The 14308-nt window shown below is 40.3% G+C and overlaps 1 protein-coding gene across 1 annotated transcript in view; it reads left to right on the top strand.

Moving 5' to 3' along the window:
* Window positions 1-13836: 13836 nt before the first annotated feature.
* The window catches only part of TNNT2 (troponin T2, cardiac type), a gene marked incomplete at its 5' end in the record, with an annotated part of 83384 nt that continues 82912 nt past the window's right edge, over window positions 13837-14308 (top strand). The window contains one exon of the mRNA XM_082246787.1: window positions 13837-13871. Coding sequence (XP_082102913.1) covers window positions 13837-13871 — 35 coding nt within the window. The remainder of the gene's footprint in view (window positions 13872-14308) is intronic.

Here is a 14308-nt window from a genome sequence, read left to right as displayed (position 1 = left end):
CTGCATTCTCCTGTACCATGTCCGCAATCCTGCATTCTCCTGTACCTTGCCCGCAGCCCTGCATTCTCTTGTACCATGCCCGCAGCCCTGCATTTTCCTGTACCATGCCCGCAGCCCTGCATTTTCCTGTACCATGTCCGCAGCCCAGCATTTTCCTAGACCATGCCCGCAGCCTTGCATTCTCCTGTACCATGCCCACATCCCTGCATTCTCCGGTACCATGCCCGCAGCACTGCATCTCCTGTACCATGCCCACAGCCTTGCATTCTCCCGTACCATGCCCGCAGCCCCTGTTTTGGGTCTCGTGGTGGTCCAGTAGCTGCTGCATTTCCCACCCTAGGCTTGTTCTCGAGTCAATCATTTTCCCCATTTTTTGGTAAAATTAGGGGCCTCGCCTTATACTCGGGTCGGCTTATACTTGAGTATATAGGGTATGTCTTTTTGCTGATGAGACAAAGGTGTCCAAGTTGGAATAGATAACTATTCCTAAGTAGCGAAATGTGTCCACTACCTTAATTTGTACTGCTATTTGGGGCAAAGGTAATCCCATAGGATCTACAGGTAAGAGCATGGACTTGTCCCAGTTTTTCTTGAAGCCAGAGAAGGACCCAAATCTTTGTATCATTGCCATGAGGTTTGATAAAGAATTAGACAACTACGCAATGAAAAGTCTTGTAAGACAATAAGAAGGAGAGACAATTATTTAGCTAACTAAATATAATTTGTATTTTCTATAGTGTTAACTATAGTGTGACCACTTAGGCCTTTTCTGACACTTTTTGTTTACATGTACAACATTTTTATTTATTGCTGGAAAATTACTTACAACCCCCACACATTATATAAAGGTGGCGGGAGGGGGGGTAATGTCCCTTCCCACTGCTTGTAAAAGCAATCCATCAGCTAATTAGCTGCCGGGATTGCTTTTACATGAAAGCCGACCACCAGCTACAAAAAATAAAAAATAATACAAGGATGATGCCTGCGGCTGCCTGGGGATGTCACTGGTTGTCGAGTGGTTAAACGTGAGAGCAAATATATAGGCTGAACTACACCGTGAAAAGTAGGGATCGACCGATTATTGGGGGCCGATATGCACTTTCCCCAATATATCGGAATCGACCACCAAAGTGGCCGATATTGCCAATATTTCGAAAAGTGCTTGTACCGGTGTGATGCCTGCAGCTAGAGGCAACACCCCGGTACCGGCGTCCATCCGATGGTCGGCTGTCTTGTAGTGTTTTTCCTGTACAGAATGCACAGGTGTTCCTTGCTTCTGTGTGCAAGCAGTCTCATTCATGATGATTTAGACTTGGTTCACACCAATATGATGCAGAAAACGCACAGGAATCGCTGCCTTTCCCGCATTGAAAACACACTGTGCATCCCGTGCAGGCACTCACACAGGTGTATGCATAACTAGGCCTTGCAGTAGTATATTTTGGTCATTACCCAAGTGTGGGGGTCAGGTCATCTATGGTCATACGAAGCTACAGTGGGGATCGAAAGTTTGGGCACCCCAGGTAAAAATTTGTATTAATGTGCATAAAGAAGCCAAGGAAAAATGGAAAAATCTCCAAAAGGCATCAAATTACAGATTAGACATTCTTATAATATGTCAAGAAAAGTTAGATTTTATTTCCATCACTGACACTTTCAAAATTACAGAAAACAAGAAAATGGCGTCTGCAAAAGTTTGGGCACCCTGCAGAGTTTATAGCATGCACTGCCCCTTTGCAAGGCTGAGACCTGCCAGTGTCATGGATTGTTCTCAATTATCATCTGGGAAGACCAGGTGATGTCAATCTCAAAGGTTTTAAATGTCCAGACTCATCTGACCTTGCCCCAACAATCAGCACCATGGGATCTTCTAAGCAGTTGTCTAGAAAACTGAAATTGAAAATAGTTGACGCTCACAAAGCTGGAGAAGCCTATAAGAAGATAGCAAAGCATTTTCAGATGTCAATATCCTCCTATGTTCAGAATGTAATTAAGAAATGGCAGTCATCAGGAACAGTGGAAGTTAAAGCACGATCTGGAAGACCAAGAAAAATATCAGACAGAACAGCTCGCAGGATTGTGAGAAAAACAATTCAAAACCCACGTTTGACTGCACGATCCCTCCAGAAAGATCTGGCAGACACTGGAGTTGTGGTACACTATTCCACTATAAAAAGAAACTTGTACAAATATGGTCTTCATGGAAGAGTCATCATGTTAAAGATAGGATGGCTTCTACAAATGGATAATGATCCTAAACACACCTCAAAATCCACGGGGGATTACATCAAGAGGTGTAAACTGAAGGTTTTGCCATGGCCTTCACAATCTCCTGACCTCAACATAATTGAAAATCTATGGATAGACCTTAAAAGAGCAGTGCGTGACAGACAGCCCAGAAATCTCAAAGAACTGGAAGACTTTTGTAAGGAAGAATGGGCAAAGATACCTCAAACAAGAATTGAAAGACTCTTGGCTGGCTACAAAAAGCGTTTACAAGCTATGATACTTGCCAAAGGGGGCATGATACTTGCCAAAGGGGGCAGTACAAGATATTAACTCTGCAGGGTGCCCAAACTTTTGCAGACGGCATTTTTTTGTTTTCTGTTATTTTGAAAGTGTAAATGATGCAAATGAAATCTAACTTTTGTTGACATATTATAAGAATGTCTAATCTGTAATTTGATGCCTTTTGGAGATTTTTCCATCTTTCCTTGGCTACTTTATGCACATTAATACAAATTTTTACCTGGGGTGCCCAAACTTTCGATCCCCACTGTATAGCTCTCTGTGTATGAAAAACCATTAACAAAAATGTAATATATAGCAGTTTACCAACCCTAAAATCTGGTGACTGCATTTGTTTTCTCTTTTGGTCTTCTTTTCCTTTATGGATTGAACAAATGACACAACTGTGTGGTCTGAGGAGGGCAGATTGAAAACAAAAACTACTCCTAGTAGCTGTAAGTGCCGGTTCACATATATGGGATGTCAGACATCTCATGTGATTCGCAGCGCACTGCTCTGCAAATCACATGCAATGTCTATGCGTTGCGAATTTAGCCATACAGATTATATGGCTGAATTTGTATCGCATTCAGACCAAAGTCACATAGGACCCTTTTTTTGGTCTGCACCAGAACTGGATCCCATGGGTGTTCACACCTATGCGATCTGATTCATGTCCGAACTGACAGTTTGCACTGCGATATGCAAACGGATCTGTTGGTGTCGTTAACTTTGTATTGACACTCCCAGCAATTTGCATATGGCAGTGTGAGTTGAGTGCGATGTGGGAACCCGCAGTGGATTTGCAGGGTTCCTGCATCGCATATGTGTGAACCGGCACTAAAAGGCAAGTGTGTAGCAGAATGGCATAACCTGAAAATATTAGCAGCAAAAGGGGTTTTTACACTTCAAATGAAAGTCAGTAGCTAATGATAATAATAATAATAATAATAAAAAAAAGTACATATAAACCAATCTCACTGTAAGAAACTATACTTGCAATTTGTATTTAATACATGGTGTCATATCATACCAAATGTACAAAAATATATAAAATAATTGAAATGCATAGGAAACATAATTTGGGGGAATAAAAGGAGCCAGTTAGTCACTATGCTTAGATTATTCATTTTTTCCTTATTATTCAGAAGTCTTAGCTGTCATGCCTGTTCCTATTCCTTATAAAGTCAACCTGTCTTCTTAGCTTCATTTACATCTTGTCATTTTGACTATTAATGGTTCAACAAGAATGTTTCTGTTGAGGCTATGGATAGACTTATATGGTGGAAACACCAGATTGTGAAGTGGTTTAGTGATAACCAGGAATAGAAACATCAAGCCAGCCTTTAAAGTATTGCCTATATCATCACTGACACTTACGCCACACAGTCCTGCACAGGAGGTCCAAGATCTGCATGGCCTCTTGGTAACGTCAAGTCCATTAAACAACTGCCACAGGTAAGAAACCGCAATATATATATATATATACATACACACTTTATCTATTATACAAGATAATATATTACAAGAATATGCATATTTTCACTTTTAGGTCAAAGTACCATTGCCATTATAAAAACTATACTTGCTATCCTCTACTACTCATACATAATAATTAAATGTTTATACAAGAAATTAATATCCGCGCTGTGATGTATAATTAAAATAAAATAGTGAATAAATGTATAAAACCTGAAGCTGCTGCTCACTAGGTAAACTACCAGAAAATGTTGAAAGATATAAATAGACATCGCTAACAGGTAAGAAATTGATAAATATATGTGTATAAAAATTACTGCAGCAATGAATGTATTTTTGCTGCAGTAATTTTTATACACATATATTTATCAATTTCTTACCTGTTAGCGCTGTCTATTTATATCTTTCAATAATTAAATGTTCATTGTCTTCACAGTTACAATTGAATGATCAGAATCATTACCTTCATTGAAAATAAGATTTTAGATTTTTTTTTCAAAGCACAAGACTCTGTATTAATACATTTGTAGATATATATATATATATATATATATATACAGTATATATATATATATAGATATATATATATATATATATATATATATATATATATATCTTTGATTGTAAGCTCTAATGAGCAGGGCCCTTGGATTCTTACTGTATTAAAGTATATTGTATTTGTACTGTCTACCCTCAAGTTGTAAAGCGCTGCGTTAACTGTCGGTGGTATATAAATCCTATATAATAATAATAATAGTAATATTATTAATAATAATAATAAAAATAATTATATATATATATATATGTATATATACTGTATACCTATATATATATATATATATATTTGGTGCCATTAACCAGTGGTGTGCAACCTCTCTGTATGTTGTGGCAGCGACAATTACTTTGCCTTTGATTTAAGGATTTTAGTAAAGACTTCTCAACAGACTCAAATAAAATAAATGTTAAGATACACCTTACAATCTAAACGCAGGGCCGGGACAAGGGGTGTGCAGGAGGAACGGTTGCCCTGGGCGCAATGGTTTATTGCAGGGATAGGGGGCGCCTTGACCCTAACCCTAAGGGAAGGGGGCACAGTTTGGCATCCTTGCCCTGGGCACTGGATGACCTTGTCCCGGCACTGTCTAAACGTACAATCTTTGAATCAACTTTAGTCCCAGTTCACACTGGTGCAATGCTGAGAAACCCTGAAATTCAGTGCCGACTCCCGTATTGCACCTGAATTGCACACTGGTTCACACTGACATCTGCGAACCGCTGGGGGTGTCAATGTAAAGTTAATGACACCCGCAGCTCAGTTTGCAGACTGCAGTGCGAACTGCAATGGTGCAGGAATTGGATTGCATAGGTGTGAACACCCATGCGATCCAATTCCAATGCGGACCAAAAAAGGGTCCTGCACCGTTTTGGTGCGAATGCAATGTGATTTCAGCCATACAGTTTGTATGGCTGAATTTGCACCGCACAGACATCGCATTTGATCTGCACAGCAATGTGGTGTAAATCCCATGTGATGTCTGTGATCGCACAAGTGTGAACCCAGCCTTAAGCTGCCCATACATTATACAATTTTCTTATTCAATTTCCTTTAGATTTACCTTCAAATGTGTAGTGCAAGGGCCTGATTGCATACAAAAAGAAAGTGCTTAGGTGTGACCTTATATTATAGGGTTTTGGTAAATCTGTGGGAAAATTGTACAAGAAAATTGTATAATGTATGGCCAGCCTTAGCTAGATACACACTATACAACTTTTGTTGTTAGATTTCCTTTAGATTTCCCTTCAACTATGTAGTGCAAGGGTCTGTCTGATTGCATACAAATTGAAAGTGTTTAGGTTTCACCTCATATTATATGGTTTTGGTAAATCTAAAGGAAGAAATCTAAAGATGGTATAGTGTGCATCCAGCTTTAGACCCAAACACTGTACAGTATTATGAGAACTAATCTATACACTCAAATTGTATTCAATCAGGCAGACCTTGCACACTACAACTAGTTGATTGCAGATCTGATGGAGGTTCTACAGATAAGATTTTAATGTGTGTGGTGAACTTTACATCTCATAATCTGAAAATTCCAAAATGTGATGCTGAGAATTCCAAGGGCTCTCACATGGGCCAGCTGAGCCTTTTCAGCCTAATTGCTGGAATGTTTCCTCTGCCCTGTCAGTCTAGGTGCAGGGATACAACCTTTAGCCCTAGTTCACGTTAATGCTACTTTGAAATCATGCTACTTCAACAGAATTGAATTTCACTTGCGATTTCAGGTGCTACTTGAAAGACATGGGTGCGGCTTCATGCACAGATGTCTATTGAAGCTGCATCGAAATCAGCAAAAGTAGTAAAGGAGCTAATTTTTTCAAATCGGTATGGGGCCGTAAAGTCGGCGTTGCACCGATTGGAACGGCGTCATTGGCGGCAATAGGCTGCGACTTGTCATGTGATTTGACCTGACAAATCGCATGACAAATCGCTCTGATGTGATTGAGGGATAAATTGGCATGAACTGCTGTGCTGACGCATACACCAATCTATACACCAAACTATACCAACATTGAAATTTAAACTTAAAAGGCTGTTAACTGAAAGGAAAATCACAAATATCTTCACTGGTTGTTTATAATGTTCATGGATTCTAAAATTGTTTATGACAATTAGACAGTTACAAAACAATCTAAAAAAAAATGGTCAGACAATGCATGGAATACAGAAAATGAATATATTTAGAAATAAGAATTGTAACATTTTGCACTCAAGATTGGTTAATTTAGAGCAGGGGTCTCCAAACTGCAGCCTGAGGGCCGGATGTGGCCCTTTGCTAGCCTTTATCTGGCCCTTGGGGCACTATTCCTCCCACTGACACCAACAATGGGGCACTATTTTATCCACCAATACCAATAATGGGATACTATTCCTCCTACTAATAGGGGCACTATTCCTCTTCCTACTGACCACCAACTCTGAGGCCATATTTATTCTCACTAATGCCGGGCCTGGTGCATTTTCTGCCTCCGCTGGCCACAATCCAGCCCTCCTAAAGTCTGAAGGACAGTAAACTGTCCCTTTGCTTAAAAAGTTTGGAGACCCCTGATTTAGAGTGACACTATGGACTTAACCTTTAATATTTTTTAATTATATTTGGAAATAATGCAGGTTAAAATTCTAATAGTGCCCCAAGGGCCAGGCTAAAATTCTAAGGACATTTTGGATAGTGTGCGGGAAGGGTTTTATTGCTATATATGTCACAAATAGGGAGATTTCCCCTCATGTTCTGGTCATGTTATCAAGGAAGGAGTAAAGGGAAATAATTGCAATGAGGACATGAGTATCAATAACAACATGAAAGAGGTTCTAACCCAATTTATCTGAAGAAAAAGAAAGCATCATATGCACAAATAAGAAACTCGCCAACAGTGTTTCCCCTGCATGTCAAAAATTTTAAATGTATAAAATAGTAACCATTTTTTAAGCTGTGTAAATTTGCCCAAAAGACATGTCTGATATGAATATAATTCTGAATAAAGTAAATATAACACCAAACATTTTTTCTTACATTTTGGATTTAAAGTAGAGATAATTAAATAACTTTTATTTTGTTTTCATCTTTAGCATTGGGTAGATTTACCTTCCTTTCCTGCCCTGTAGATAGAACATAAAGTTCTCCAAGATTTAGGAAAATATGGAAATTCCCTCATTGACAGTTGTCACCAGAATAAATGTTTACATTGGAAGATTTCTACTCCATAGCCAGGGCTGGATTAAGAGCATCATGGGCCTGGTTTTGGGGATTTTGGTGGTCATCTTTATGGAAATAAATAAAAGGAAGCACATAGGCAACCTATGTTATGCTATGAGGATGCAGCAATTGTACGAACACGGGCACAAATGCTAATTTGACAGGCGTGTGGATACACGTGGAAGGCCCCAAACACAGACACTGTGCATCCACACCTGCCAAAATAGGACCTGTTGCTGTGTTTTTACAGCCACTGCAGCCCCAGAGGGCAACTGGTGGCTCCAGATGCACATTTAATGGTCAATCCACCCCTGCTGGGCCTATATTAAGGTAAGGGCCTGGAGCTGCAGCTCCAATGACCCCTACGTTAATCCGGTCCTGTCTACAGCTCTTATGACGACATCTCAAACTATTAAACTGACTATTACATCCAAAATAATAAACTTAATAGTATGTAACATAGTAAACAGAAAAATTTTATCTAGAACCATAGTCCACTGTAGACTTGCTATGGAGTCAACGTGGAAGAGCAGTTTATGTCGAAGTGGAGCAAGAGGAACCACAAAGGCCACACCACTGTAATGATGATAGCCAAAAAGCCTACAAAAGATGTAAGCAAGTTGGAATAATTGGCTTTGTAATGTATCTGTTCTGTCAGATAATAGTTTAGTCGTCCATAGCATTCCTTAATTCCCCATGGCTTATTAGATATATAGAACCATTGGTACATATACTGCACTTATGATTGCTAACAAGCCTGAAATATTTCTATGCAGTTTGGAATTACTTGGAAAAAAATGAATGCAGGAATAAAGCAAGGCCTCTGGACATACAGCTGGCCAAAGGGCAGTAGGGATTAGTTTTCAAAGCTCTATCTATTATCCAAAAACAAAATCCCTTAATTTTTGGAACTTGTCTTGAAAAGGAGTTATTTAGTTACCTTCTGTTTTTAGAAGGCTCTACTGTGCTTCACATTAGTTTGGTGGATAATTTGCTGATTCACTAATACCTATCTGGTTATCCTTTCTCATCGTTCCCTCCAAGCCCTACGTTATAGAAACCATTGTTTATATGCACTGAGCTAAATAAATGGCTCTATAATAGTTTGCTAAATGGTGCTGTAAGCCAATGAATCTAGATATATAGTTGGCTAAGAAGTAATAACTTGCATGGCTTTGTCCACCTCACTATAATCTGTCTGGTTATAAAATATAAAGGCAAGGGAGACAGTGGTAGTATAAATCCTTCGTATCATTATGCCCCTGAAGTACAGGAATAAAGCTAAGCTCACTGGTAGTGAGAAGTGTGATAAGCAAGGAATGTTCCCTACCACCTTCTGAATAGTGTTCTGTCTAAAACAAAAGCCATACAAGGAGTTGGAGTTAGAACAGGCTGATAACGAAATGCTTTAATAGGAAAGTATTCTTACACAGTAAGTTGCAGAGGAAAGTAAGATTTACTCAAAAAAGAGTTTTTCTTTCTGTATTTTGAGACTGGACTTGGACAGTTTTGTTTGTGAAGAATCATAGACCTATGCTCACATACCTAAAATAAAGAAAATGAAGTAACCCCTAGCATTTAGTTAGTTTACTTCATTATTGCATACATATGACCCTTCTATGTGACCTGGTCAAACAAGTATCTCATGTGAAGGTCTACCCCTTACTGTCATATAAAAATAAGCCCTTTAATATGGAGCAGGAATAATCAACAGGGATAGGAGAAGAAATACTGCTTCTGAAATTTCAATGAATGATAAGCTTATATCTCCCTTGCATGTGTGCATACAATTATAGCCCACAATTAAAGAGGGAATCTACAACAAGTGTCCACAGCTGGACCATTAAATTAGCACTTTGTGAGAAAAGGGGCTCGCAGGCGATCAAGTTGTTAAGCCTAGGTTCAAACTGCTGCAATCTGATTTTGATCTGATTTTCAATGCAGTTATATAGTGTAACTTGGATGTGGTTTGCATATTCTATTGGACCAAAATTGCACTGGAATCACAACAAAGTAGTACAGGAACCTTTTCCAAAATCGGGTTGTGCATTGATGTGAACAGGCACCACTGAAAACAATGTGATTTCTTTGCGATTCTGTGAGACTCAAGCCCCGTACACACGTACCGATGGTCGGCTTACAAATGTTCCTCTTTTCTCCCCGGGATGTCGGTGTCTGCTGAAAAGTGCAAAGACAGCACAAGGACAGCACAAGAATTTTGTCCGCCGACTGCAGAAGTGATGTCATGTAATGGTTAACTTTCCCTGTGTTTTCTATTTTCTGAGCATGCCCAGTCTTGCAAATCTGCGGTCTGTCGGCCGAATTGTGTACTGACAGGCGAACAATCGTCCGTTCTGGTGTCGGCATACAAATATTTTCATGTTTGCACGAAAGACTTTTGTCCGCGGATTGTGCGCAGACATCTGTCGGAGGCACCATACTAACACACGTACAATCGGCAGATCCTTCGTCCACCGACGTTTGTATGCCGACGATCGGTACGTGTGTACGGGCCTTCAGAGTTCTGCGAAGTTCCACCCCCCACCCTCCAAAAATTAAAAGTCAGCAGCTATACATACTGTAGCTGCTGACTTTTAATATTAGGACACTAACCTGTCCTGGAGTCCAGCGATGTTGGTACCGCAGCTGATGTTTCCATCGGCTGTCGGGTGCTGCCGCCGCCATTGCCGGTAAGGGAACCCGACATTGAAGCCTTGCGGCTTCATGGGAGGGCCCCTACTGCGCATGAGCAAAGCGCGCTGCGCATTTGGATTGGATTGGCTTGGCGGCGGGGGAAGGAGGAGGGGGCCAAACTTCTGAGGGACGGCGCCGCAGCGCCTTCTCCCGGAAGTGGGGAAGGGTACCTGTTAAAAACAGGTACCCTTCCCCCCTCCGCCCTGAAAGGTGCCAAATGTGGCACCAGAGGGGGGGGGGACAAATGAGCAGAAGTTCCAACCCAGTTTCTGTGTTGTTATCATTACAGATTTCATCTTTGTAAATGCCTTGCGTATAAGTTCTTTGTTTTCTTAAATAGGTCATAACCTACATGGTGACTGCCATTGGTTGCTTTTCCTCCTGAAATGCTAACCACCTGGCTGCCATGCTCACTTTTTGTCACTTTTTGTGACTGAGATAAGGAAATAATGAATCAGTGGGTCAGAGTAACAGCCAATCATTTAACATTGCTAAATCACAAACCACAGCACAAAACAGTGCCAAGAAAAACAATTTGCAAATAAATGGAAACTATAAATCTGCATAAAAACAAGCAAATGGCAAGGGAAAGTTCATAAAAGTTTCCAAAATGATCCAAGAAATTGCTGTAGTGCCAAAAGACTTCTAAATGATCATGCAGTGAACTGTGCACTTCACCCACTTGTGCTTGAACTTACCAGATGTTGTTGACCCCTTAGCAATATTGCATGTGGGTCTATCAGACTGAGTCTGGTAACAGTGAAGATGTTACATCCTGTGTATCCTGTGATAGTTTATTGCTCATATATGGAGAAGAAAGAATCCAAATAGTGTAGTATGTTCTTGTTTATTGATAAAAAACAATAATATGCAGGACAGTCAATCCGTCACCCATATTCTGTACTAGCATGGTTGGCTTGATTCGAAAACCTCCACGTGAGTTAAACCATTGACTGGACGTGACGCAACTGAGGAACCGGAAGCTATGCCAACGCGTTTACCCACTCCCATAGGGCATTTTCAAAGTCTTACTCTGTGACATCTTCCCTGTCACCAGGCTCAGCCTGATAGACCCACATGCAATATTGCTAAGGGGTCCATAACATCTGGTAAGTTCAAGCACAAAAGGGTGAAAAGCACAGTTCACAATCACTACATCATTTAGATGTCTTTTGGCACTACAGCACTTTCTTGGATCATTTTGGAAACTTTTATGAACTTTCAATTGCCACTTGCTTGTTTTGGAAATTTGTATGATTTTTCATTTGTCACTTGCTTGTTTTTATTCTGATTTCTATTTTTCATTTATATGCAATTGTTTTTATTAGCACTGTTTTGCGCTGTGGTTTGTGATTTAGCAGTTGTTATTTATGAACAACAGCAATGGTAATATTGTTTTAGGCTTGGTTTCAATTAGCGTGGGTTTTTTTTTTTTTTTTTAAATAGATTCATTTAACATTGTTAAATAGAAGTTGTAAATGGCATGCTCCATATTTCTCCGATTACAGGTTTACCTTCTGTAAAAACTGACAGCTTATGTGCCAACATTTTGTTGCAGTATCCAAAATGATCTTTGGTCTGTTATTTTGACAGCAGCCTCTAGATGAGAAAGCAGAAGTATTTCTGAAGAATTGGTTTCTTGTTTTTCTTTTTTTTTTTTCTCCTTAAAGCAGTAATAAACCCAAAACGAAAAATATAATATATTGAAGCTTACCATTTCTTAAATGTTGTGGATGCATTTGTTTTCTTTATAGCTTTTTTTCATTTATTTTCACCAGGTCTGGCCAGTAGCACACTTCCTGTATAAGGATCCATTCACACCAATGCATTTTTTAATTCTTTTTGCAGAAACGCAGGACATTTTTTTTAACATGGATTCCAATGGAACACATTCACAGCAATACATTTTTGTGCCTCTGCATTTTTTCAGGGACCTTTTTAAACACAAAATGGTTAGTTTTTGGTTCAATAGACCTCAATGGAGAAGCTGCAGAAAAGCATGTAGCGTGACTTTGCCGCAATTTACGTTAATCTGCCCAACAACAAAGAAGAAAAGCATAAAAATGCAAATTGCGGCAAAAATCCTGGTGAGACCTGGTTCACACCTATGCATTTTTTAGTGCATTTTCAATTTTGCAGAAAACCACTACAGTCCATTTAACATGGTCTCCTATGGGTCACATTCACATCTGTGCATTACATAAACACTGACAATCGGGTACTTTGACGTAGTGGTGGGCTTCATCGCAGGTGTCAATAATGTCATTGATGGTGTCAGTGCATTCAGCCATCCGTGTCTCCACAGAATGGATCCTGCGATCCATCCCCTGTACATCAGATGCAACTCTGCCAAATAAAGTAGTCAGGTTCTGAAACAGGGAGGTTTGGAATGTCATTAGCATATCTTTGAGGGTTGTGTCCAGGAAAGGCTGACCTGTGGTGGGGAAGTCAGCTATGGATGCCTGGAGAGCGGGGGCTGACAGAGGGCTGGAGGCCTGGCTGCTGAGGGGGAGACAGGATGGCTGCATTTCCAGTCTCATGCGGGCCTTAGCAGGGGAATAGTCTTCCGGTCTGGGTGGGGAAGAAGGCGAGGATAATGGTGACAGTACCTCACTAGATGCGCTGGTATCCTCTGCCGGCTGCGTGTGGAGAAAGGCCGAAGCGGCGCCGGCGTCATCTTGCCTCACAGGATCCCGTGGGGGGGGGGGGGGGGGCGACCGGGTGAAGAAGGCCGTGAGCTTCTTCGGCCGGTGAGTGTCCTTTCTCTTGTGGGACATCTCGTGCTGGAGCTCGGCGGGATTCCGTGGAGTGAAACCGCAGATGGATGCGGACGCGAGCGGGCTTTAGTCGCTGGAGAGTCTTCCCTGTCTCTCAGAGTGAAAGGCTTAAGCGGCCATCTCTGGTGCCGGCCACGTAGTGGTGGGCTTGAGCACGATATGGCCATATGGTGGGACCAAATCCCAATTTTTATTTATGGATTGTCTTCATATTTGATAGTCATTTCTTTTGCATGTGTGCGCTATTCTTTTTTAATATGCATTACATAGAAAGGGCCTGGGACTTTTTCTGGTTTTTGGTTCCATAGACTTTGATGGATCAAACACGTGAATCAAGCCTTAGAGTGGCTCTACTCTGGATGAAGGAGAAAAAAAGCCACTTTTGGACAGAGGCATGGTTTATCTGTGAATAGAGTAGTATTAAATGTCCTATCACATTTAGAAGAAAAAACTGCAGCTCAGCCATCTGTTTCTAATGTCCCCTGGCAACCATTGTGCATTGAGCATCGCTAAACATTCTTCTGCAAAATACAATGAAACTAGAAACAAACTATTTTGATTTATAAATTCAGTACTTATTTCATATCTGTGTTTTTTTTATCCTTTCAGTACCTGTTCTCATCATGTCAGATACAGAGGAAATAATAGAAGAATACGAGTAAGTATTTTATTTTATTTGCTTTAGAATGTACTAAATGTAAAAGTGCATGTCTAGTATATATTGACCATCACACTATAACATGTTGGTATGTTATTTCATCAGTTATTTATTATGGCAGAAATAACAGGAAAAGCTTTATTAAGACTATGTAAGCAGAGACATAATTAATTGGGGACATTACACAAAGCTCCCACTCTCCCAGTAGCAGCAAGTTGGAGTTTACGGAAAATGTAAGCACATTTAGAAATTGCCCATATTCTAACTCTTACCTAGTTTCTAAGAACTTTGGTCTTGGTAATCTTGCAACCTGCAACCAGTTAGAACTGCTCCTGATTGGTTAAGAAGCGGACCTAAAACTTTGACCTCCTGCCTAATGTTAATGTGACCATGCAATAAGAAAGCTCCACAAGCTGGACCTTCATGTTGCTTGCTGG

This window comes from Pelophylax lessonae (assembly GCF_965119305.1).
Source record: "Pelophylax lessonae genome assembly, chromosome: 2".
NCBI classification, from domain to species: domain Eukaryota; kingdom Metazoa; phylum Chordata; class Amphibia; order Anura; family Ranidae; genus Pelophylax; species Pelophylax lessonae.
This window is presented reverse-complemented; position numbering and strand designations above follow the sequence as displayed.